The following is a 26,338-nucleotide window of genomic DNA, read 5'->3' as shown; positions in this document are numbered from 1 at the left end:
ATATTCTCCTGGACTTGGTAGTTCTATAGTTGAGAGTCACTGTAATAACAATCCAAGTTGGTCATCTGTCCACTAACCCTAACCCTCCCATTGTTAATGTGTATAACGTATTGTTAATGTTCTCTCTGTGTGTGTTATTTCATTAGAAAAACAAACGGGGCCAACTCATGGCCTGGCATGTTACCTACATCGTTTTCTGTGTTTCTGCCGTCTCCATGTAAACGTGAAACTTTTCCGAAAACAAAAAGCAAAATTGATGCGTTTTCATTTGAAACGTTGTCGTGTAAATGCAGCCTCAATTGTATGTGAAGTTTAAAAATGGTCATCAAGTTAAAAGAGAGACTTCAATCAAACAGCTCAGTTCACTGTTGCCCCCTCTTGTTGGAAACGACGTTTCAGCTATTTCTACCACACACCCGGAGCACAGCGGCGGCCCACCTGACTCCGGAGTCCTCGGCGTTCCGGATGGCGGCCAGCTGCTCAGTGAAGAGCGGGTCGACCTTGGTGTGAATGGAGACCAGCTGACCCAGAGCCTCGGCGGCCCTCAGCCTCACCGCGCGGCTGGAGTCCTGCAGGGCCTTCAGGAAGGTGGTCTGCAGCTGAGGCAGGAAGGGCTTCAGGGCGATGCCCACCTGGAAGGACAACGCAGGTTTGAGCAAAACGCTGCGACTTCGCCTTCAGTGGAGAATAATACCAGTGTGTAAGTGAGACCTTAGCCAGGAGCAGAGTGAGGGTCTCCAGCAGAGCGGTCTTCACCGTCCATGCAAAACGGTCTCCCAGGATGCGAATGAGCGGCCCGGTGATGTTTATGACGGACGGCCGCAGAGCCTCAGGAGAGGTGAGTTTGATGACTCCTCCCAGCGCTTTGGCTGCCTCTTCTTTCTGCTCAGGGCTGCCAGTGAGGACCCCTTCTCTCAGGACAGGCAGGATGCAGGTCACACCCTGCAGACACAAAGAAGAGAGAATACATTCAGCCACTTTCATGATGAACTTCTCAACAATTCCTGTGGCCAGCGGTGGTTCCCAGGGTTGAGTGGTTTCTCCTCCAATCTCATTATCAATGATTCAATCCCCAGCTTGGTCTGTGTATGCTTATTGGGACAAACAAACAAAAAATGTTCCCAGAGGAGGCAAAGCTTCTTGCATTCAGCCGTCACATTTACTGTTTGAGTGTAAGTGAAAGTGTAAAATGCTTTGAGACTGTTGAAAGTCGGGAAAATGCATCAATACCACCAAACTAGACCACAAAGAAAAGCTGTTTCACATCGGCAGAGAAGATTTGGTGAATCTTGCACAGCTGCAAAGCACATACTCAGCTTTGCTGCACATCCCACAGATGGATGACAACAGTAGTTCTGTTTGTAAGTAAAATAAAATAATTTTCAATTGTGAGATGAGATTCATTGAGGTTCTTTGTTCAGTGACTCATATTTACTGTATTTGTACCTTCGCCAAGGAGGTCAAATCACCATGTTTATTTGTCTGTCTGTTAACAAGAAAACTTAAAACATTTAATGAGCTGATCTTCAGGAAAATTGGTGCTCAGGTGCATTTTGATCAAAGGAAGAACCCATCAAATGTAGGTGGTAAATGAATATATATTCACCACCTACACCATATATATATATGTCACCCAGACAATTTTGTGTTTTCCATGAAAAGTCACACTTTTTTTATTTAGTAAAATGAATAGAAAATATAGTCCAGACATCGACAAGGTTAGAAATAATGATATTTATTTGAAATAATAATTTTTTCCTTCAAACTTTGCTTTGGTCAAAGAATCCTCCATTTGCAGTAATCCCAGCATTGAAGACCTTTGGCATTCTAGCTGCTAATTTGTTGAGGTAATCTGGAGAAATTTCAGCCCACACTTCTAGAAGCTCCTCCCACAAGTTGGACTGGCTGGATGGACACTTCTTGCGTCCCATACGGTCAAGCTGCTCCCACAACAGCTCAATGGGGTTTAGATCTGGTGACGGCACTGGCCACTCCATTACAGATAGAATACCTGCTGCCTGCTTCTTCTCTAAATACTTCTCCACCCTCTGGAGGTGCTTTGGCTCATTGTCCTGTTGGAGGATGAAACTGGCTCCAATCAAGCGCTGTCCACAGGGGATGGCATGGCGTAGCAAAATGGAGTGATAGCCTTCCTTATTCAAAATTCCTTTTCCCCTGAACAAATGTCCCACCTTACCAGCACCAAAGCAACCCCAGACCATCACCTTACCCCACCTTACCAGCACCAAAGCAACCCCAGACCATCACCTTACCCCACCTTGCTTGACAGACGGCGTCAGACACTCTTCCAGCATCTTTTCAGTTGTTCTGCGTCTCACTAATGTTCTTCTGTGTGATCCAAACACCTCAAACTTCCATTCGTCCGTCCATAACATTTTTTCCAATCTTCCTCTGTCCAACGTCTGTGTTCTTTACTCATATTAATCTTTTTCTTTTATTGGCCAGTCTCAGATTTGGCTTTTTCTTTGCCACTCTGCCCTGAAGGCCGGCATCCCGGAGTGGCCTCTTCACTGGAGATGTTGACACTGGCGTTTAGCGGGTACTATTTAATGAAGCTGCCAGTTGAGGACCCGTGAGGCGTCTATTTCTCAAACCAGAGACTCTAATGTACTTCTCTTCTTGCTCAGTTGTGCAGCGGGGCCTCCCACTTCTCTTCTTACTCTGGTTAGAGCCTGTTTGTGCTGTTCTCTGAAGGGAGTAGGACACACCGTTGTAGGAAATCTTCACTTTCTTGGCGATTTCTCACACGGAATAGCCTTCATTTCTAAGAACAAGAATAGACTGTCGAGTTTCACATGAAAGTTCTTTTTCTGGCCATTTGGAGCCTGAATCCACCCCACAAATGTGATGCTCCAGATACTCAAGCTGCTCAAAGGAAGGTCAGTTTTATAGCTTCTCTAACCTGCTGAACTGTTTTCAGCTGTGCTAACATGATTGCACAAGGGTTTTCTAATCATCCATTAGCCTTCTGACACAATGAGCAAACACATTGGACCATTAGAACTCTGGAGGGATCGTTGCTGGAAATGGGCCTCTATACACCTCTGTAGATATTGAACCAACAACCAGACATTTGCAGCTAGAATAGTCATTTACCACATTAACAATGTATAGAGTGTATTTCTGATTAGTTTAAAGTATCTTCATTGAAATAAACTGTGCTTTTCTTTTAAAAATAAGGACATTTCTAAGTGACCCCAAAAATTTGAACGGTAGCGTATGTCTCTAAACATGTCTCGTCTCCAAATCTCTACACGGTTTGGCCCCTCACCCGTTGGAGGAATTTACTAGACAAAAGATAGTTATCTTAGAACCAGATCAGCCACTAGAGGAGACTGTGAGGTTCCATTCAGACGAACACCCACGGGACAAAACACCATTTCAGTGAAAGGGTGCACAAGCTGGAATAGTCTTTCAATTACTATTATAGTCTTGCGCTTTTACAGCATTTAATAAAGAGCTGAAATTATGGTTAAAGGATAATCAACCTTGTGATCACTTGTAAGACCTGATTAAATATTATTAAATATTAAATAATTGTTGTCTTAAATGTACAAGGACTACAGATGGAACGTAGCCCATGGCTACATCTGCTGCATTTACACAAAGTAACTGTACTGAGTGGCCATTAATGTGCACTGATCTCTCCAAATAAATGAATAAATAAAAAAATAAATAATGCGTATACTGTCACTTTGCATGACAAGTGCATTGTGGGAAATGGAGTCACAGCATATTTTGGTTTTGGGAAGTGTAGTTTGTTGTCCTGTTGTGCTCGGGTACTTCAGTGCAGGTGTGTGTGAACTGACTGGTGTTAGTCCAGCGCTTTCTGAAAGAGGAATGAACGGCCACAATTCTGCACCACCACTTCCCTCCTCCCTCCATCCAACTCCACAACCACCAGCATCTTCCCTCCTCCCTCCATCCAACTCCACAACCACCAGCGTTATCCCTCCTCCATCCATCATCGTCATGGGATCACCAAACTAAATAAATGAATAAAGGCAGTTTATCTGGATGTGGAATATGTGTCATTTCTCCGTGTCCATGTCGACACTTGGCGGAGGTCAGAAATCTCTGTTTGTATTTAATTTCTCTATTACTGTGTCAGCAATCGACAGGAGGTGAAATTCACTCATCAGTGCTGCTGATGGATGAATTTTACTTGGGAAATATGCACCAACAGCACATTTGCATCACATAATATTCATAATAAACAACAATAAATGTTAGAACAAAAATCTATAAAAAAAAAAAAAAAATCTAATTTAGGAAAATTTCTAAGACATGAAACATTATTTTGGAGTCAATTTGATACTTTCAAATGGACTTTTTGGAATTATTTTTATCCTGAAGAAAAAAGGATAACATCGATAAGTAGTTGAACGAATCACCGACAAAAGGTTAATGCTGAAAAAACCCCTCAAACATGCGAAATTACATCAATAAATATGGTGGGGAAAACTTGCACAAGAAACTCATAGATGTGAAATTTACAGTGATGAACAAGTGAAACAGGCAGGAGTGCACAAAGAGGAAGGATAAAGTGAAACAGTGAATCAGAGGAGGGTGTCACTGTTTTCCACGATGACCTCGACGAGACTTCTTACCTTCTTGGGCAGACAGAAGCCGGGCAGGTGCGGACCCTTCACGTCTGCAGCCGCTGATCGGATGTCTCGATGCAGATCGTCGATGAGAGCCAGCTGACTGCTCGCATCCAGTTTCTTCAGAACAGATTCAAACAAAATGGTTCACATTTTCTCTTGGAAACCACAAAACAAGAGACTCCCTCTGTGGAGTTGCAGGTTTCCATGAGCCCACACCTTGGTGATGGAGTTGATGGTGTCCCAGCTCTGCGACAGGACCTCTGAGTTGGAGTCGTTGAGGAGCCGAATGAGGCCAGACAGCAGCGTGCGTGTGTGGGCGCTGTAGTCCAGGCGGGTGCGAGCGAAGTAAGCATTGAGGAGGGTGACGGCCGCCTGCCTGTGGCCGGGGTCGGAACCCCTCGAGGCCTCCAGCAGGTCCTCGATGATGATCCGCTGACCCACCTCATCCTCCACAGACAGGATCACCGTCTGACAGCTACGCAGCTCCTGAGGGACGAGGACACAGTGCAGTCAGTTTATTAGTCAGATAAAGCTTCATCAGGGCAGGCTGGTTTTAGACAACACAGCATTTCAGTTTTAAATTGAATGTAATTTTGCTGCCTTGGGTTCAAAATGGACGATAAAAAACAGAGAAGCGTATTTATGTTATAAAAATTTATTTTATCCCACAAACAATCAGGGTCCCTGTAAACCAGGGTGACAAACATAAGGCTCGTGGGCCAAAACCGGCCCACAAGAGGCTCTAATCCGGCCGCCAAACCGCCAGGCACATTGTGAAAATTTAAAAGAAAACAGATTTAAAAAAACAAAACAAAGCAAATTTTGATAGAGGAGACAACGCGACACTGAGACCTGAGCTGAGATATCAGGGAAACTGCCGTGAAAGTGAGCTAACTAGCTTAAGCCTTAGAGCCATGCTGTCAGGATGAGTGTAAAAACTCCCATAATACAACAGTTCTTTGGACAATTCAATGGATTTTGCACAAGAAGTTTTTATTAAAATTGTCTTTCTGTTGAGATTGTAGTCTTTTTCTGTAGTAATTGTTTGGTTTTGTGAACATATAGATATGCATACTCTGCGCCACAAAGGAAAACTTTCAATTTAAAGGCTATTCTGGCATTACTGTCCCAGTCCATGCAAAATTTGGCAGCATGTAGCCCCTGAAATAACGTGTTTGACACCCTTGCTTCAAACAACAGCTCAAACTCAGCAGACGCCGCAGCTGTTCTTGTTTTCACCTGAGCTTCGTCGTCCATGCCGAGCTTTCCTTTCATAGAGGAGAGCAGCGCGGGAAGGATGACCCCAAGGTGGCGGGTCAGAGCGTCTCCAGCCACAGCGGAGAGGAAGGCCAGAACCCGGGTGTTCACAGGAGGAGCCGTCAGCTGTGATTAGCAAACATTTGATTCAGCCATACAGCTACACACAACAAAAAGCTGAATAAAAAGGAAAAGGTGGCTGGCATTTCACCTTTGGGACCAAGTATGGGAGCACAGATCGACTCTTCACCGCCATAACTTGTTTCAGGCCGTCCAACGCAAATTCGGCCGTCTCTTCGTCATCCTGAGGAAAGAAACACACACCCGATGTCACACAGGCTGAAAGCTTTTCAATCCGTTGATGCGTTTCATAATTTTCCCCATGCTCACCAGCTGCTTGAGCAGGGTTGGCAGGATGTCGTCCAGCGCCTGATGGCCAATCGTTGCGTGCAGCTGCTCGAAGGTTTTGGCGGCGGCCTCTCGGACCTCCTCCAGGGGGTCGCACAGAGCCTTCCTCACTGTGGGGACCAGCGACTCGGAGAAGACGAGCACCTACGATACAGAATGCAAATGACATGGAGAAAGGTTTGTCAGAGCTCAGCTAATATCCTAGGAGAAAGGTCCAACCACCACATGCAAGAAATAAAAGAAGAATAAAAGCAGCAGCTTGTAGAAGGCTTCAGGCTCTTATTTTTTACTTCAACGCCACAAGCTACGATTATAAACTGCGAATCTTCATCTGTCGGACTCACCGCGTCTTTGCTGGTGGACTTCATGATCTCGCTGAGGCCGATGCAGACGCCCTGCCTCTCGTCGCTCTTCTCGGAGCGCAGCCCGTCCTCCAGGATGGGAATGATCTCTGGGAGGATTTTCTCTCCCAGCTTCCTCACCAGGTCGCCCAGTGTCCGAGCAGCGATCTGAAAACCGAGAGCACACGCAGATCATCAGTAATGAAGCCCGATGTGGCGCTGCAGAGAAGTGAAAACTATCTGGAAATGTATTCCAAAACTATTCTTAGGGAAAGCTTCTTCAAAACATGACAACCACTGCATTTAGATGAATTACAAAAAGGATTAACAAAACTTGACTGTTGCAAAATAGTAACTGTATTGGACAGAAAGGATCAAACATTCATAAAAGTGGAAACGACTGAGATGGAAACAGATGCAGTCTATGTATTGCAATGAAGAATGTGTTCAATTAGCCGGCCAAATGATAGAAAGTCCTGCTACTCGTCAACAGAAACATAAAAAAAGGGGCGATACCGTTCTCTTGTCGGGGCAGGTGGATGCCAGGAAGCCTAGCAACAGGGTGAAGAGCGTGGGCAGGATCTCTCTCAGAGTCCTTGGCGTGTTGGAAACCACGATCTTCCACACGTGGAGGGAAGCCTGTCGCACCACCAGCTGGGTGTCTGAGCGGCCCATGTAGAGGCCGGAGAGGACGCGGTTACGACGCTCAGCACCCAGTGCAGAGATGATGGCCTGACAGGAAGCAGGTCAAAGGTCAGAACTGGTCTACTTGGAACTATGGAACGGGTATTGAAAATCAAATACAACTACTTTTGTATTGCTTTGTAATGCACTGAATTATAGGCAAATGCAATGTGGTTAAAAAATATTGAAGTGATTTTTCCAGAAACAACTCAAGAATGAGTTACTTTCAACTGCATTTAATTGCATTGTCAATAGCATTTGATTAACCATGACTTGTATAAAAATTTATATTTAAAGCACATTGTAGGTACATAATTATACTACGACAATCAAAAGTGAATCAGTATTTTTCTCTAAGTTGTTGGTTACATAAACACTTTTTACTATGTTGCATTGAATGAAATTGTGGTCTTAGTTAATAGTTAATCATGATTTTAAAAGTGGAATTAAGTTGTACTTTTTTCCACATGTGTAATTTTACTGTGTTTTCTGTGAAAGATTGGTGATGCACTTGATTGTTCATTGTACTATTTATTGTGTTATTGGCCTTAAAAATAGCTTATACAGAACTAAAAACGCACCTTTAATGTGCCCGGTAAACACTTTTATTTAAATTTTTTCAGGTAAATAAATCAAAAAGCTTTTGACTCGCAGGGAGAGACGCTTTGTCAATAATTGTTTGGAAAGAATGAAATCCTTGCTTTTATGACCGTCATCAACTTGTAAGTAACAGTTACCAAATATGGCCACCTGCATAATAAATGCAAAATTGGAAGAGCCTGCAGGGTTTGTTAAGAGGAATAAATGCGTCCGTACTTTGTTGGAAGCAGCCGTTCCGAAGTTGTCGTCCTCCGAGGCGGTCTCAGTGGTCATCTTCCCCGTGACTCCAGAGATGTGGAACAAAAGATCTCCAAGCAGCTGCACAGAGCTGAACCTGCGAGGCGGAGACAGAGAGCGCAGACGATCCACAGACCATCAGCGTGAGGGAGGAAGAAGTCTAACCAGCTGCTAACTCCTGACTGCGTGTGGATCTAACCTGATTCTCCACAGGTCGTCGAACAGGCCTTGTTCCAGCTCGGGGAGCAACAGAGCGATGGCGGTCTCGGCATACATGCTGATGATTCGCTGGCCAGCCCGCAGCGCCGTGTCGCGCACATACTCGTTCTCATCGGCCAGAGCCTGGAGGATGAGGAGGAGAGAGGATGAGGGCACTGCAGAGAATCATCATCTGCACAGTGAACAATCAAAAAGGTGACGCTTTCATCACATTACTCACTTAACAGCTATATAAGCATCTTAATAAGCCTTTACTGTTGTGCTACTTCTAAGCACTTGAGCTCTCACTCTGAATGTGATGATAATGATCTTATTAACTGTTTTTATTTTGTCAACGGCCTCTAAATTGCTCCTCTGCGAGCAGCTGCTCACGTTGGTTATTCTGAACTTGCCTTTTCTTTTTAAACATCTGCATGTTTCCACATATGCTCTCCTACTACGATCTGATCACCCGACACGCCTGTTGATGTCAGGTGTAAACGGGGCCTCTGTGCAGTCGGTACCTTGAGGATGCAGGGTATGATAGGCCCGACGTAGGGAGTAAATCTATCTCCGAAGGTGAGAGGCAGGTAGATGAACATCATGATGTAACCGTCTCTGACATGGGAAGCGATGTCCACTTTGCTGGCCGTTTGCACAACGTCTGGCATCAGCTTATCCAGCTTCTCTACTCCCAGTCCGGCCATCACCTCAGCCAGACCTAGAGAGGAAGACGGAAACCCTCAGATTGTCTGTACGGTTGTTCACAGGACTTCCTTACAACGATAAGAGTGTGTTAAACATTTTCCAACCTGCACAATCTTGGAAAAGGGGACAGATGTACTTGGTCGGTGCACATTTTGAAACAATTCCCAAAAAATCCAATAAGGATATACCTTGTGCAGCTCCAGAGCGATCCACAGAGCTCTGCTCGGAGGCCAACGTCTCCATGAGCCACGGCAGCAGGTCGTCGAAGCAGGATTCACCCATCCCCTTCACCATTGCTCCCAGAGCTTTAGCCGAGACCGTACGAACCTACAAGAGAAGACGAGGTGCAGCTGCAGCTTTTCTAGCAAGTCTACATCTTTGTTCTCATGTGTGACAAGAGCAGCAGGTTCAGTGTTAGTTATTTTCTAATAGTAATCAGTTACTTTTGCATGTGTGACTTCTTAATGCATTATTATGCTTCCTGGTTGTCACTGAACCCACCTCAGGCACCGGGTCCAGCAGGGAGGCTTTCAGTCCAGGAATGACACTCGGCAGGTAGGGAGACAGATCCTACCAGTGACAACACACAGCAAAGTTAAAACACTTTAGAAGACCCCAGTTTGAAGCAGACTGTATCACAATGTGGGTCATCACACCTTCTGATCAGTGAGCGAGTACATATTGCCAATGATCTGGGCGGCCATCTTGCGGGTGTCGGTGGAGCGGTCCTGGAAGGCCCTCTGGACGATGGGCATGATGAGAGCGAGGGAGGGGGCGTCAATGAAGTGCACAAACTTGGTGTCCAGCAGTGTCTGCAGGCACGTCTGAGTCCTCCTGGACGGGTCCGTGAGAGCGTCCAGCAGGATGGGCGTGATAGCTGAGAGAAGAAGCACACACAAAACACCATGAAAACTTTGAAGTAGGAAGGGAGCGATACCACTTTTTTAAAGGACAAGTATGAGAAGGAGTACTGCTTGTTTTAGGAGACATTTTTCAACAAGACAACGCTAAACACACACGGCCTCCTTCCCAACAGCATGGACTCAGGGGAAGAGTCTGGGTGCTGAACCGATTCACTGACTAGAAGACATCTGGTGCAGAAGAACTGGAAAACTAATGACAAGAAACATTGAGGAGCCAGAGTCCTACACCAGCCCAAATTCCTCCCTTAACCTCCGGGAACGTTCTCTTCACTTCCTCGATGTTTACAGTTCGATGTACAAGAAGACGGCGTTCCACACATGTGTGTATGAAACCCTGTGCAAACTTTTCCTGAAGTATCTGCTAATGAAGTGGGAACATGCTTTACTTTGCTCATGTTGTAATGTCTGTAAGCTTTACAAATCATTGGCCTTGTGCATTCAATAGGTTTTCAAGATCAAAATCTGATAGAAAGAGCTCAGCCTGATGACTCGGACTCACTCACCCAGGATTTCAGGGTTGCGAATGACGGAGCCAATCTGTCGCAGGGCCTGCTGGCCGGCCTTCTGCACCTTCACGTGGGAGTCGGTCAGCACCTCCGTCAGCTTTGGCACAATGCTGGGCAGGCAGGAGGACAGCTGCTTGGGTGCGCAGTAAGCCATGGCTCCCAACAGCTCCACCGAGCCTGGAGGAGAGAGCCGGCTGAGTCACAGCACAGAAACGGCAAAACGAAAACGACTGAACCGCTCCACAAAGCTGCTCGAGGAGTAATAAAGTTGACACTTGAGAGTGCCTGAGATTTCTGAAAAGCAAAGCAGGGGAGTCATTCTGATTATGGTTCAGGGGCCACGTACATGTTAATAGGCCGGGTCAGTAAGATGATCACCTAGTAGCCTGTAGATATCAACGTCACCAAAGTCTTATTTTAGTTTCAGTGCAAAGACAAACGAACACATCTTGAAAATGGTCTCATTTAAAAATAATAATAATGCATTGGTTTTATAAGGCACTTTTCTTGGCTTTACATTGCATCATTCATTCCCTCCATACTCGATGGTGGTAAACTACGTACGTAGCCACAGCTGCTCTGGGGCAGACTGACGGAAGAGAGGCTGCCATTTTGTGAGCAGGCAGAGATGGGAATTGAACCTGCAACCTTCTGATTGGGAGACCATCACTCTACCAACCGAGCCATGCCGCCCCGATGTTTACGACATTTAACGTATAAAGTCTTTGAAAAATATGCTATGAACCACCTGAAATTGACTTTTGAAGTGTTGTCAGTAAGTGTTTCTGTTTGAACTAGTAAGGAAAAAAACTGTTGCTTCTCTCAATGCAGGATAATCCCTGCAGCTTTTTGCATGTTTTCACAAAGTCACTGTCAAAGTAGGGATTAGATGAGATTGGTAGTTTGCAGGTGTCCTTCAATGATCTCTCAGCTGTGAGCATTGTTGCCACCTGCCATCACTTCTGGGTTCAAATTAATCTGACTGAATCAGTGCGACCCCCAGTGGACACATTAGTAATAGCACTTTTACTTAACTAGTTTTACATTTTGCACACTCATCCCTCTTTGAAGAAATCATTTTCCAAGTGCATGCTTGTCAAAGCAGCAGTCTCACTTTGTGTGATAAGCTCAAGGAATTGCCTTTGAGTGCATTAGTACATCTCGTGTTTGTTCTCCTTTAGACTGAAGGCACATCTTAACTAAGATCTCTGATCTTAGCATAATCAAGCTTTGGTTAAAATGAAAAGTGATAGTAATCTGAGTTAAACAACATCCAAAGGAAATATTTGCATAAATCTCAAAGATCTTTTTAAAGAAGCTCTGCTCATGTTTTCGTTTTTTAAACTGATTTTAAAGCAGCATCAGCTATAAAGGATTGTCACCACAAATACTGATGCATTTCCTGCTAATCAACAATACACTTTGGATTAAATGATCCAAAACCCATTTCCCCTAGTCACACCAGCCTAAAATTTCTGGACTGTATTTTTCCAGCCACCCCCTGAATCAAAAGCTGCCTCAGACATTTTCACTTGAAGGGCTTCCTCACCTGCTTTAGTTCTCCAGGACTCTTCCTCCAGAGCCACCAACAAGGAGGGCAACACCAGCTTGACTCCGTGAGCACTCAGGTTTCTCATCACAGCCTTGGCACAGTCATCTGCAGCCTGCAGCGGATCAATAAATGCTGAATGAAAATGCATGTGACTACTCATGGGAGACTTCAAAGTGAATAAATAAGGAAATACAGAGGAAACAGTGGCACACTCACTTCTCTCACATACTGGTTTCCATCTCCAAAGCAGAGCAGGAGGTGCGGAAGCACGTGAACCACGTACGGCTCAAACAGCTTCCCCAGCATGTTGCACAGCATCTCGAAGGCAAACAAAGCTCCTGCAAGCAACAAACACCAGCTTGAAATGCTTTAACTCTTGCGAGTACCGTATTAGTTTCAAAAAAAAAGAAAAAGTAAGGACATTGTCTTTTATAGATTCTAAGATGACAATAAATCTTTAATCATAAATGAAAGATTGTTGGTTAACTTCAACCTGATGTTAAACCAAGTTGCTGCACATTTTATTGAGGCTACAATTAGAAATAATAAAATGCCAAAATGTCTTATCTCTTCAGCCTTCTATCACACAGTCAAACACTAAATAAAAGCCAGAAACGGAAGACGCAGAGAAGACTTAGGGAACTTTTCATTGGCAACACCTGCATACTCAACGTTTTAGCCCAGATTTTAAGATTTGACTCCACAAAACATTTTTACGTCAAAAAAAGAATTTGCCAGATATAAATGTCTTTACTTTTTGTGCTGTTTACAATCAAGACTGGAGTGGCTGTATAACCGTCACTGACCCTCCCTCCGCCTGAAGTTCTTCTTGTCCTGGATGGCGTCTGTTAGCGTGGTCATGATGTCCTGCTGTTTCAGGGCCAGGATCCCCAGACCTTTGACCAGGCCGGCCAGTCCGTACGCAGCGCCCTTCCTCTCGGCGTACTTGTCGCTCTCCAGCAGCAGCTGCAGCAGGTTTCTGACGATCCCTGCGGCGTCCTCTTTGATGGCGGGAACCAGAGGAGGTAAACAGCTCGCCACAGATTCTTGCACCTGGTGAGGAAACAGAAACTGTGAATTCTTTCATTCAAAAGTACAAAACAAATCAAGTACCTCTTTTTACATTTTGCATTTATAAAAGCAAATAAAACAAACAAAACATAACAAATGAGAAAGTTAAAAAGCAAAGGGGATGTTGAAAAGGTACAAAAACTGACTTTAAGATCCTGAATGTCAGTTTTTACAGTGACCTCATTGTTTTTTAATCCTTTTCCTGTTATATTTGTCTTGTATTTACAATTTTTCTTGTCCTGTCGTGTCTTAAAATTGTCCCGTCGAGTATCTTTGACTGAGTTTGATGAATCACTCGCCTGCTGTGACGGTGTCGAGAGAGCGGTGATGAGCTTGGCCACGATGGGCTTGACTTTGGGGTCGTTCTTGTCCAGATGTTTTGCCAAGGAGCCCATGAGAATCACTACGCTCTGACGGACAGAGTCGTAGCTGGCGTCCTGCGGGGCGTCCTTCAAAAACTCCTCAAACACTGGCAGCAGGGAGCTCACGTTGTCCTGTCACACCAAGCAGGTTCACTTCAGCTCCAACGTGCCATTTAAAACAATGTTTGTAACAGGAAGAAGCTTGAGAAAGGATCGGTACCTTTCCATGGGTGTTGAGCGCTGAGAGGGCGGCGTCCAGCATGCAGCGGCGCACCTCGGTGTGGCGGTCGTTCAGAGCGTCGGGGACAAAGAAGAGGAAGAGAGGGGTGACCTGAGATTCATCCAAGTACTGTGACAGCTTGTTCAGAGCCAGAGCGATGCCACATCTGAAGAGGAAGTGGGGAAAAAGAGGTCAGACCAAACCGATAACTTTTCATTTCACAGAAGAAGCTGGTAACAATAAATAAAACAAGGCATAAACACACGAAGAGAGTTATTTGTAGAAGTCGGTGTGGGAGGTGACCAGCCCAAACAATTACTATCATACTCTACAATAATTATTAGATATCTGTGACTTGGTGAAGCTTAGGAGATACACAAGTCAATACAGAATTTATTTTTTAAACCAGGTTTTGAGATTTGGATTCTTTACTGAACGCATTGGGAACATTATTTCTCCCCATTTAAACTATTCTATTAATACCAGACGCTGTGGGTTTTTGTGGTTTACCTGCCCTGTTGGAGAACCCGCAGGTTAATTGCTCCTTCTATTATTGATGTAAAAACATGTATTGAGTAAGATTTATATAGTTAGGGCTGGCTCAGGTCTCCCTGAGTTATTTCACAGGTACCCTGCTATAGGTTTAGAGAAATGGGGGAGCCTTTTTAATGCACTTAACTCTATCCAATGTATTTATATGCTATTGTTCGGCAGTTCATAAAAAGTGTCTGTGCTTTTTGAACAGGTGTTTTCAGAGCCAAAAGCTTCTGATTCGTTTTTCCTGCTCCCATCAGACTATGTGGATTAATGGAGTTTGTGGTTTTCGTTGATATTTCAACGTATGTTCTTCATTTTAGTGTGTGGATGCAAATAAAAATACAAATAAAACTGGAAGTAAGTGGAATGAATTGATAAAAACTTTTGATGTCTCTTACCTGGCCTCCCACTGGTCAGGTGGAGCTTCAGAAATGACTCTGCCGAGAGCATCCAGCACAGGAGGCGGTCTCTTCAAAGAGGGAAAACATTCTCAGGTTGTTAAAGACTGTAAGATGATATGAATCTCTTGAAGCTTGGGGTGGGTCGTGGTCTTACATAGAGCCTCTGGTGGTAGAGCTCTGTGAGCTGGCTGAGCACCGTGGCTGACTGGTCTTTGTACTGGGACACGGCGCTGGACAATGCCTCGGCGGCGGCGGAGCGGATGGCCTCCTCGTGGTGCGTGACATCTCCAATCAACAGGGAGCAGAGCTCCGGGACCAGCTCAAGACACAGAGACTCCCACAGTCTGAGCAGGAAGAACCAACCAAGACACTGCGTCAGCGGTTCAGTTTCTCTTCAGACTCAAACCTTCTTGAATGTCATGATCGGGCTTTAAATGAAATAAAAGAATGCTGTGCTTTAAATCTCATTAGCCTAACCTAAATAGGGTACTCAAATACTTATTTTGAGTAAAAGGTACTTTTCCAAGCTAATGGGCAAAACATATTAGCTTTGAAGTCAAGATGACAATTATAAAGCAAAAGTACGACAATCAAACAAATTCTGCTACACATGCAGCACCTGTTTACAAATATCACAAAACCATTTCCCCAAGTCTTCTATGGTTTTCTACAACACATCATCGTTGATTTGGAAGGAGCAAGAAGAAATAAGGAAGTTATGAAACATGGTTATTTCTCCAATAAAGGCTTTAACTGGTAGTCATACTGGGTCGTATTCTAAACAAAGATTTGATTGGAAGAACAAGAAATTACATATTACATACTTTTCAGCCAAAGCTCGTCCCTCCTCCTCAACATCAAACCTGGCAACCCAAAGCCTGCGCAGCAGACTCAAGCCACTGGCCTCTGTGCCGTCTGTCGGGAGGGCAAATTCCATCTCCAACAGCCCCTGAAGCACAGATACGACTGAACGTTAGCGTGCACACATGAAGCCGGTCATGTTAGTTCATGTGGTGTGTTATTTTATAACTGGTTCCACGGTGTGAGATGGAATCTCACCCTGAGGGCGGCATCCCGCACAGAGAAGCAGGGTGACAGCAGAACGCTGAGCAGCACGTCGATCTCCGGCTGCTCTGCTACGGTGCAGCCGTCTCCTCCTCCGGCGCTGGCACACAGAGCAGTCAGGCACTGAGACGCCAACACCTGAAACACAGAGACGAACGGCACTTAACACGAGGGAAACAACTGAAATGTAACTTGATCAACAGTAATCAAGTCACATACATTACAGGATGAAAGATATCTGCAAACTGGATTCTTTTTTCATTATGTATGTGTTTATACTTTAAGTGTTTTATTGATAAGGGCGCTTAATATTTACAAATGATTATTTGTTTATTGGTTTTCTTTACCCTGCAGCTTGTCCATTGTTTACTACAACTGGGCTAATTTCTACTTCCCTGCAGCTATCTATATCTTCTTGTATTTTTGTTTTTGCAATGACAATCGAGCTCCTGACGCTCTTATTGTTTCAACCTGGAGCCATAGTTATCAATTACAGTATCAAAATTGCTTGTAACTTTTTAGTTTAATGGTATTAATATACTTACACAGGTGGCAAAGTGTACATTTCTCAAAAATGTGTATTAGTAACTTTTGAACTCTTATTGCAGGCATTTGAGTTAATTTATTAAAAATATACATATTGCAAGCCTTTTTAAAAGACCATCAGTGATGTAAATATAGATTATAACTATTTGTGTATGAAGAAACCTCAATATAACGCACAGTCTGACATAATAATTACCGCTCTTTGAGATTAATACAAATGTGCTTGGTAGAAACCCAGATTTTTAAAAGTAGCATAGTAGACTACATTTTAAAAATTGCATTCAGTAAAACGTATTAGACCTTACTTAATTATAGTAAAGTTAGAATTTGAAATTTCTTATTTCCACCCCTGCAGATGATTAGAAATATATCTTAAGATTTTGAGTTCGGCAAAGTTGCACTGTTGAACATGTGTGCACACCAGTGACTGGTATTTCAGAAATTTTCACAACAGCTGTTTAACTCCATGTCTTATCAGTACAGTGAATGAATTAAGTGTCTGTCCTCTCTTTCTGTAGTTTACCTGAAGTCTTGGAGTTGCAGTAGAAATAATTCTGGTCAGCAGCAGCAGCATGTTGACACGTGGAAGCAGTTCAGGACCGTTCTGAGAAAATACCCCAAAAAAGAAAGCAGTGCATGAAGCCAACAAATTCACAACTACAACATGAAGATACTTCAAAGATTAGTGAGAAAATAGGTCAGCCTGAAATAACATTTATAGTTAAAAAGAAAAAGAAGATGAGAAATCTACACAGACACTGTTTATATTAAGATTGTTTTTGTTTCTACCTCATCTATCGTGAAGTCGCTGCTGTCTGTTTCGGCCCGGAGCTGCGAGTGTTCGTTGATGACTTGCAGCGCTCTGATCATTGTGCTCTCCGTCTCCTCAGTGCCACCCGAAGACTCCCTGAGCGTGGCGTTTAACAGAGGGAAGCAGAAGGAAAAGGCCGGAGCAGAAAACGGCGCCACGTCTGACAGAAACATTGATAAACACAAAGTGAGGAGGTGCAGAGAGTGAGACTGATATCTGCTTCATGTTCTTAATCACAAATTATTCTTGTTCATCTGTTATATTCTGTTGTTTTTGTTTGCCTCATATTACAAATGCTTTCATATTGTATTGTATAAAGAATCTGCTGTTTGTGTGTGTTTTTTTGGCAGATTGAGGGTGAACCCAAAGAGTTAGTACAGAATATAATGATAAAAACTGTATATTTACCTATAGTGTTTATGAGCTTCCTGCAGCTTTGTTTGGAATATACAGTGTGGTGGGGGTTACCTAAGCTTACAGTGTTAAAAATGTGGGTCCCTCAAGAAAAAGGTCATGAATCTCTGACTTTAACGGTGCTCACCGCCACTCTTGCCATCCCTCTGGGGGACGGTGTGGTTATGTAGCAGCAGCACAGTGCGCTGGGCTGCTGTGTCCAGGTCTTCTTGTCCCCAGGCTACGTCCAGCTCGCACTCAGGCTTCAGCAACCGTAAGGTCACATGACCCACAAGCACAGCTGGAGGGGAAGAAATGAGATCAACACCGACTCGAGATACAACAAGAGCTGTGGCTGTTAGTGTGATGCTATGCTTTTCCTCATACCGAGGTGGTGAAGATGTTTGGGCATGAGAGACACTCCGATGTCTAGAAAGATCTGCTGGATGCGCGGAGCCGCCAGAGGAGACTGCAGCAGAGGCGTCAGGGCTTGAAGAACGGCCGGAAACTCCCTGGTGATCTGAGTGGGTTTTTCCTTGAGAGTGGCCTCCAGAAGTCCCACCACACTCTGCAGCTCTGCATCCAACTAGAAAAAGAGCAACACAATCACTTAAACTACACCAATTCAATGTTTTAGTCTTAAAGACCTGATTTTGTGGTCTTGGCTTTGTACCCCTTGAAGTTTTGTACGAATAGCAGACTCCCTTTCCAGTTGGATTTGCATCATTTCCTTTTGTTTGCTGGTGAGCTGCACCTCCTCCTTGATGCCTTTCTTCTTCTTTAGTTCCTGTTTGATCACACAAAAGGACAAAACGCACATTGGAAATCCCCTGCAGACTATTATGACCTTATTTTTTCATAAAGAGTGACGGTGATGACTTCAGTTTTTACCTCCTGTAACTCCAACTCAATGATCTGTTCCTTGTAGGAGTAGGCCTTGTTCTCCCGCTTCATGTTCACCTTCTTGGTGTTTTCCTTCTGGGCACTGCAGGATGTTCACAGATGAAAAAAAATAAGCAAGTAAATGTCAAATAACATCCTTACGAGAATATGTGCTGAGGAAAGAACATATGTTCACAGAGGTAGAAGCGTTTCAGTGCAGTGCACTTTGTATGCTGTTGTCACCAATTGTTCACCTTAAACCCGACCGTAGCCTCTTGCTGACTGTCATCTTTCAAGGACCATTTCCTTAGTTCTGCTGCTGTAGGTTTCTACTGCTGGGAGACCATCAATGTTTCTCTCATACATTCTGCTCAATATTAAAATTCACTAACTCTGTGTCTCTCTGCTGCAGTCTGTGTTCTTTTCTCTCTGTAGCTTCCTGCAAGATCTCCGACTGTGTAAAGTTCCAGATCAGTGTTTCCTGCATATCAAATCTGAAGGGTCTGAATTAGCTTGCTGTCTGATATCAACTTGTTTGTATCTCTATCTCTGTTCTATCCCTTTCTCTCCTTCCAACCTCTGACCAGAACCAGTACAGGTAGAATGAGCCTGGTCCTGTAGGTTTCTTCTTGGTAAAAAGGAGTTTTCCTTCCCACTATTATGATGCTTGCTCAGGTGGAAATGTTCAGTTTTTAAACCATAAAAGTGCCATGAGATGACTGTGCTGTAATTGGTAATATAAATCTGAATTTAAGTGGGTTAAAAGACTTGAGGTATAGAAAGACAAAGCTATGACTTCTCTTCGCTCCTTTTATTGTGCTGTTGTATAATCTTAATGTTGTTGCTTAGTATTGTCTGGTAGTGTGTGACTGTATTTTCATTGTGTAAATGTGTTGTGTAATGAACCGGTTTACTTGCAAACAAAGAAAGATGGAACTGGAATAACATACCTGCTTATACAATTTACTGATTACTCTGAGCTATCATATTTTCCAATGATGTAAATGAGCTTGAGGGCTTTTTGACGCGATTAAATGATCAACAGTAAGCGGACGCTGCACGTCACCTCTGGATGATGCTGTTGTCGTACAGTTCTCCCTCTGGGGTCTGCATGATGGCGTACTCCTCCCTGGTGACCTGAACCAGCGCGGGCCGGGAAAGCTCCGTGGTGACGTGACTGATCACACGTGGAAGCAGCTTGTTGGGGGAGAGACAAGAGAGGGCACCCACTGCATTCTTCACCGCCTGAGGAGACACATGGGAGTAGTTCTCACTTCCTTAACAGGTAGAGATGCAGCTCAATGCAGATCTCAAATGCTCCTGCTTCGCCATGCAATAACACATCTGACAGGCCCTAGATTTACATGACAGACAGTGCAATAATCTCAAAGACAAGATTTGGTGCTATGTTAGGGTGTGCAGACAAATAAGGAGTCCTAGAAGTAATTACAAGGCCGCCACAGTCAGTCTGGGAGTACATGAGGAGACAGATGCATCGGTCTTCCACAAGGGCTTCGCAGTTTGGGTTCTTCTTTGAAATGACATCAAGATGCTGGTTTTGTTTCACCCATTCGTAGTAATTATTATTACCTGGTTGTCAGCATTGACTTCCAGCAAATGAGGTAAAATAACTTCCAGGTTCTTGTCAATAAACTCGTCAGCTTTAAGGTTCATGGAGGAGAGGAGAACGGGCCAGAGACCAGAGCGAGCTTCAACTGGAAAACATGAACAGTGAGAAACGTTTAAACTCGGCTTCAATCAACTTCAAAGTGATTAAAACACACAACGTTCAAATGTTCATCCTACCTATGGAGGGATGATGTGTCACTATGAGAGTCTCCATAGCCAGATTCTCAGCCTCGGTGGGGTCGCCCCACTGGCTAGCGGAGGAGCACACGACGCAGAGCGCCTCCAGCAGGACTCGAGGGGGAACGTAGCTGCGACCCAGCTCAGTCAGTTCTCCGGACTCTGATGACAGGATGTCCTGAGGCAAAACCTGAAAGTGTGCAACATTCAGTCAGTCGCAACACCCACACTTTAATCATCACAACAACAACAGGTCAGCAACAGCAAGACAAAGAAAGGTTAGTCCTTTTAATTATCCTCTCAATCCTCTCTGAGGGTCAAAACTAGTATTTGTCCATCCGCAGATGAAGTTAAAGAGCATTTCTCCATATCTTGAACACTAGTCACTTGAGGAATTGAGATACATACATATACCCTTGTTGATTCAATTCAATTCAATTCAATTATATTTGTAAAGCGCTAAATCACATCAACAGACATCTCACAGCACTTTTACAATGATAGAGGACAACAGAACCCAACTAAACCCTTGATCTATGAAACCATAAAAAGAGTTTGCTATCATGATGAAATGAAATCATTAGTCTGTATTTCAACATTCAGTTTTTGATGGGCGATCAGGCCAATTTTTAACAGGCATTTAGGTTGCCAATATAAATGCTCTGAATACAGTAATTCCAAAATCATTGATAGGGAAGCAACAGTCAATTCCCGAACTTATTTATTTTCTTAAGTGCATTGAAACACTTAAGGACACTATCTCAGCAACATACAGAAAGAGGACTCTCTTGTCTTGTGCGTTTCTTTGACACGTCCAAATCTACTTTTGACAACATATGTGAATGCTGAATCTAAACCAAAACCGAGTGAAGCAGAAGTTCATCCTGTAAATAAAATCCAGAGTGATGAGTTTGTACTTTGTGTTTGTTGATGACTGCTCGGAGTTCTCCCAGAAGGCCGTGCGCAAGGCTGGATCCACCCAGGGAGGAGAGCAGCTTCCTGATGGTCTGCTGTGCCCTCTTCCTCACACGCCAGCTCCGAGACAGGAGGACCGCCACTGTGGCGTGATGGTACATCCTGCTCGGTTGCACATGGAGAAAAAGTTGTACCCCTGTCACAAGTTCCAATATATTTCATGGTTAAAGCATTTGTCTCCTATTTTTAAGATCTTTGGGATCAATTTTTCTTATTATAGGTGAAAGAACAGCCTCATATCCAAACTTTGGTAATTTACCTTTTCTACATTTATGATTGAATTGAAGGAACCTAAGTGTTACCGTTTGAATATTTCAAATGTCTTCATTAGAGAAATTATACTCTGCACAGTTTGACATTAATCATCCAAAGTCTGCATACAGCTGGGTTTATCTAATCAATCAGCTTCTTCCAAATTCAATCAAGTGCCCTTGTGCATCTTTAAAGTCACTTTTTCCACCTTGAATACACTGCTCAAAAAAATAAAGGGAACACTAAAGTAACACGTCCTAGATCTCAATTAATGAAATATTGATGTTGAAAGTCTTAATTCAATATATAGTAGACTGTGTTAGGAACAAAACATAAAAATTATCAATGTAAATCAAAATTATTAGTATTGTTTGTGGCCTCCACCTGCCTGTAGGACCTCCCTACAATGCCTGGGCATACTTCTGAAGAGGTGCCAGATGTTCTCCTGAGGGAAGTTCTCCTGAGGGAAGTTCTCCTGAGGGATGACCTCCTGAGGGATGACCTCCTGAGGGATGACCTCCTGAGGGATATTCTCCTGAGGGATGTTCTCCTGAGGGATGTTCTCCTGAGGGATATTCCCCTGAGGGATGTTCCCCTGAGGGATGTTCTCCTGAGGGATGTTCCTCTGAGGGATGACCTCCCAGACTTGGATCAAAGCATCAGTCACCTCCTGGACCGTCTGTGGTCAACGTGTGGTTGGTGGATGGAACCAGACATGATGTCCAGATGTGCTCAGTTGGATTGAGGTCTGGGGAACGGGCAGGCCAGTCCAGAGCATCAATACCTTCATCATGGAAAAACTGTTGACACACTTCAGCCACATGAGGCCTGGCATTGTCCTGCATCAGAAGGAACCCAGGAACCACTGCACCAGCATCTGGTCTCACACTGGGTCTGAGGATCTCATCCTGGTACCTCATGGCAGTCAGGGTACCTCTGGCTCGCACATGGAGGGCTGTGGGCCATCCAAAGAAATGCCTCCCCACACCATTACTGACCCCCCACCAAACCGCTCATGCTGGAGGATGTTGCTGCAGCAGAACGTTCTCCACGTTCTCCAGACTCTGTCACGTCTGTCACATGTGCTCAGTGTGAAGCTGCTCTCATCTGTGAAGAGCACAGGGCGCCACTGGCCAATCTGACAATATTGCTGTTCTCTGGCAAATGCCAATGGCCCTGCAGGGTGTGGGACTGTAAGAACAGCCCCCCCTTGTGGACGTGGGCCCTCATAGCACCCTGGTGAAGTCTGTTTCTGGCAGTTTGAGCAGAAACATCACATTAGTGGCCTGCTGGAGGTCATCTTGCAGAGCTCCTGCTGTTCCTTCTTGCTCAAAGGAGGAGGTAGTGGTCCTGCTGCTGGCTTGTTGCCCTCCTACACCCCCTATCCATGTCTCCTGGTGTCTCCTCCATGCTCTGGACACTGTGCTGGGAGACACAGCAGACCTTCTTGCCACGCCAAGCTGTGCAACTTGTGTTGGTTGTAGACTCGCCTCCTGCTGCCTCGAGGACTGAGAACACTAACAACGTCCTAAGGTGACCAGAACATCAGCCAGGAACCAGGAGAACAGCGTCATGGTTTGTGGTCACACCTGCAGAACCTCCTTTATAGGAGTTGTCTTGCTAATTGCCTCTCATTTCCTCATGTTGTCTGTTTTATTTGCACAAGAGGTGAAACTGATTCACAATTAGTGTTGCTTCCTCCCTGGACAGGTTGATTTCACACCAGTGTGATATAGTTGGAGTTACATTGTGTTGTTTAGGTGTCCCTTTAGTTTGTTGAGCAGTGTAATTCAAAACTCCACTTGATTGAGTCAAGGTATTAATCAGAAGAAATTGTCCTCAAAACAATCAAGGATGACAAACTTATAAAAATTCAACTTCTGTCATGTCAAATAAACAAGAAATAGATTAATACTCCACTTCACACAAGGCAAGTTAAGCTAGGGAGATTATCACAAATGTGTGACAGTTTTCTGGAGCTGTGCAGCTTTTTGTTATTTCTCTTCACGAAGAGACTCACTGTGATTTGCTGGTGTTCATTCTGTGGGCATGATCCAAAAACAGCCTTTCACACAGGAGCAGTACTGTGAGCAGAGCTGGAGGGGAAGCACAGCACAGACAAACCTTCAATTCATGTCTTTAAAGCAATTAAGAGCAGCATTCTGGCAAATGGACTTCACTTAACTTGTATTTGTTCTGCATTAGCCAACTCAAGCATGCATGTGTCATATTTCGACACCCTGCGGTGACAACCATCCACCAGCCTCACAATAAACTCAGAGATAACTACGACTACCCTTACTCTTAAGGGTGTTTGAGACATTCTGGACAGAGAGTTCCAGATGTGTACATTTCATCAGCTTCAAAGTTCTCGGATGAATCAGAGGATGTTACTGAGTTAGTCTCAGTCCTCAACCATATGACGATCCTCAATTTTTGTCCCCACAGTGAGACGAGTCCCAGCGTGTCATTGAACAATCAGGCTTAGATTCTCAACAGTCTAGAAGAACAATGCACCACACACTTATGCATACATGACTGTAGCCATCCTCCAAGTCCTGTCTCTCCACTAAATGCATGAAGCGCTAATGATATAAATACACATTTTCAGTAAAGGTTTTTGTAGATTCTCATCATATACAATGTAGATCAATTTTCCAGACAACAAAACTATGAAAGGACATGTAGGATTATGTAATCAATAAAAAAAGTGGTTATAAAAAAGTGTGTTTTACAGTTGCGATGCATTTTTGTTGACAGTTTTGCACATGTTTCCTCAGTCTAATTAGTTTTTACTTAACAGGCGAGTCTTTAAATACAGTGAATACTTAGACGGACGTTTATCTTTATTCAATACAGCCTATCATTAATATAAGAATTTGTAAGCTTTATACAAGTACCAGCAAGTGCAAACAGTTTCTCATGAGTCCACTGTATATTTAAAATGGTCTTACTTTCATCACTCCCCTGAGAGAGGAACTTCTCTGTCGTGAAAAGTGGCTTCTTCTCATCTAAGATCAGCGTCCAAAAGTTGGTGAATTTCCCCTCTGTGAAGAAAAAAAAAAAACACTCTCACTCTCTCCTCTGGTTTGCAAAATGATCTCCAGCAGCCACACGAGACTCTCACCAGTCTGCGTCTCCAGCTGAGCCAGTCGACTCAGAAGAACAGAAGCCGCCAAGCCTTCTGCAAGCAGTGCATGCTGGGAGTTTTGTGCTGCGGCCTTCTCAACCACTTGCAGGAGCAACGGCACAAGGTCTGAGGCCTGAGCCAGAGTGTCACCTGAACATCAGAGGAGAGAGAGGTGATGAGAAGTTTGCCTTCAATTAGGAGGCCGTGTAGGTTTCAGGAAGGGAGGCACCCATAACACTTTTTTAAACAACGGGTACAAGTACGAGAACTAACCTTTAGCGACTTGCCCATACCAAGTACTATTACAAGGATCTATTAAATACCATTACGCCTAATTTGAAATGAAACTGACCTTTAAAGGCTCCCAGCATGGCTTGAAGGTAGGCGTGTCGAACCAGAGAGGTGGAGGTCTTGAGGGTGAAAGCTTTCTTGAGCCAGTCCAGCAGAGAGGAGGGAACTTCCACCGTGAGGCGGCCGCTCCACTGGGAGAGCACCGACACCGCGTGCACCAAGGTGCCCTCGTGAACTGCCACACAGTGTGGAAAAAAAGTTAGTAAAAGCCTGAAACATCACCCTCTTATCAAGCAAAAAGCATCTTGTCCTCTTAGGGGACAGAGGGGAGGACAAAACTGAGCGGTTGTACCTTCTTGCTGTAAATAAGGGATGAACATCACAGTGACTGCAGAGCTGAGCGTCTGGCTGGAGGTTCCTGACACGGCGTGATGGCTGCAGCTGGCAATTCCTGCAACACAACCAGGAAAATCAGATGAAGCGCCAATTCTATCTCAAGAAGAGCAAATATGAAAAAGGGTTTGAAAGGCCTCTTACCAGACAACACACTCATCTTCTGGGCAACGACTGTGAGCTTTCCCTCAGAGCCTAAAATCACAAGAATGACACCTCACTTTCAAGATCTCATGGCATGGTGCCAATAAACAATAATTATAATACAAGCTCAATACTGATGTTTGCACTAAATCAAGACTTTTTCTTGGAGCAAGATTTAAATATGTTTTATTTTTTAGACACAATTGTAAATATAGACCAGGGCCCGGTTGTTCAGACCTGGGTTATTTTAACCACTGGTTAAGCCCTAACCGCTGGTTAAATCCATAACCCGCCGTTAGCTAACCGACCGTTAAATATGCGTTGTTTAAAACATGGTTAGTCATCCCGTTAGCTAACGTCGCCGTCAAAGTTAACAGTGAGGTTAACAACAGTGGTTAGCGTCCCTGACGCCGCTCCACCCGAGGCTCCGCCCACTTTCAAGTCTCCGAGCTTCCGTGTTTTGTCTTGAACATTGTGGTGGAGGCAGCCAGGGTTTTTATCTGCTCTATTAAACCACCATAAAACATGAGAAACTACCAGGATATTAAAGTGGAAGATGAAAACTGAGCTGGATGATCAGAGGCTTCATGTTGCCTCATCTTTTTTTAATTTGACCAGAGAGAACGATATAGAAAGTGGACTGAGTGGCCAGAGAGAAAAATAATAATAACGTGGGAACCAGATAATAAGTCGTTCCCTCAAATGAATAAAGCGAGGGAACGAGGTCGTTTAATCTCTGGCCGTGAGACTCTTTACTTGTGGCCATGAAGGGAGAGGTCTGTATGAGGCTGTGTTGCTCCGCTATGAGACGCTCCACAGAACTTCTTTATAATGAAGCAAAGTGTTTGGTTCATCAGGAACTACTAAACAAACTACATACTACTGTAAATGACAGCTTGGAGTTTTTAGACATATAATGTGCCTTTTAGTGGCTTCATGTGAAAGAGAAGTTTTATTGTCGACCAGCGTGTGTTTATGTAGGTTGCTATGGAAACGGCTGTAGAGCAGCGTTCTATC

General features: G+C 44.1%; 1 protein-coding gene across 1 annotated transcript in view; it reads right to left on the bottom strand.

Annotated features, from left to right (window-relative positions):
• gcn1 (GCN1 activator of EIF2AK4) overlaps positions 1-26,338 on the bottom strand; it is a 48,709-nt gene that overhangs the window by 11,889 nt on the left and 10,482 nt on the right. Inside the window, exons 11-51 of the mRNA XM_080468173.1 lie at positions 25,322-25,372; positions 25,137-25,235; positions 24,846-25,019; positions 24,491-24,643; positions 24,318-24,410; positions 23,384-23,459; positions 21,054-21,213; positions 20,137-20,326; positions 19,921-20,045; positions 19,397-19,575; positions 18,340-18,433; positions 18,122-18,235; positions 17,836-18,034; positions 17,597-17,749; positions 17,034-17,215; positions 16,768-16,848; positions 15,693-15,836; positions 15,458-15,582; positions 14,788-14,977; positions 14,631-14,701; positions 13,696-13,861; positions 13,413-13,607; positions 12,849-13,095; positions 12,259-12,380; positions 12,040-12,154; positions 10,488-10,667; positions 9,718-9,938; positions 9,563-9,631; positions 9,250-9,388; positions 8,878-9,074; positions 8,355-8,497; positions 8,135-8,252; positions 7,151-7,366; positions 6,638-6,802; positions 6,276-6,437; positions 6,097-6,189; positions 5,868-6,011; positions 4,845-5,114; positions 4,632-4,745; positions 712-942; positions 439-632 (exon numbers count right to left, since the gene is read on the bottom strand). Of these exons, the coding sequence (XP_080324299.1) occupies positions 439-632; positions 712-942; positions 4,632-4,745; positions 4,845-5,114; positions 5,868-6,011; positions 6,097-6,189; positions 6,276-6,437; positions 6,638-6,802; positions 7,151-7,366; positions 8,135-8,252; positions 8,355-8,497; positions 8,878-9,074; positions 9,250-9,388; positions 9,563-9,631; positions 9,718-9,938; positions 10,488-10,667; positions 12,040-12,154; positions 12,259-12,380; positions 12,849-13,095; positions 13,413-13,607; positions 13,696-13,861; positions 14,631-14,701; positions 14,788-14,977; positions 15,458-15,582; positions 15,693-15,836; positions 16,768-16,848; positions 17,034-17,215; positions 17,597-17,749; positions 17,836-18,034; positions 18,122-18,235; positions 18,340-18,433; positions 19,397-19,575; positions 19,921-20,045; positions 20,137-20,326; positions 21,054-21,213; positions 23,384-23,459; positions 24,318-24,410; positions 24,491-24,643; positions 24,846-25,019; positions 25,137-25,235; positions 25,322-25,372 (6,154 nt within the window). The remainder of the gene's footprint in view (positions 1-438; positions 633-711; positions 943-4,631; positions 4,746-4,844; positions 5,115-5,867; positions 6,012-6,096; positions 6,190-6,275; positions 6,438-6,637; positions 6,803-7,150; positions 7,367-8,134; positions 8,253-8,354; positions 8,498-8,877; positions 9,075-9,249; positions 9,389-9,562; positions 9,632-9,717; positions 9,939-10,487; positions 10,668-12,039; positions 12,155-12,258; positions 12,381-12,848; positions 13,096-13,412; positions 13,608-13,695; positions 13,862-14,630; positions 14,702-14,787; positions 14,978-15,457; positions 15,583-15,692; positions 15,837-16,767; positions 16,849-17,033; positions 17,216-17,596; positions 17,750-17,835; positions 18,035-18,121; positions 18,236-18,339; positions 18,434-19,396; positions 19,576-19,920; positions 20,046-20,136; positions 20,327-21,053; positions 21,214-23,383; positions 23,460-24,317; positions 24,411-24,490; positions 24,644-24,845; positions 25,020-25,136; positions 25,236-25,321; positions 25,373-26,338) is intronic.

Source organism: Lipophrys pholis (genome assembly GCF_963383615.2).
Source record: "Lipophrys pholis genome assembly, chromosome: 7".
NCBI lineage: Eukaryota > Metazoa > Chordata > Actinopteri > Blenniiformes > Blenniidae > Lipophrys > Lipophrys pholis.
This window is presented reverse-complemented; position numbering and strand designations above follow the sequence as displayed.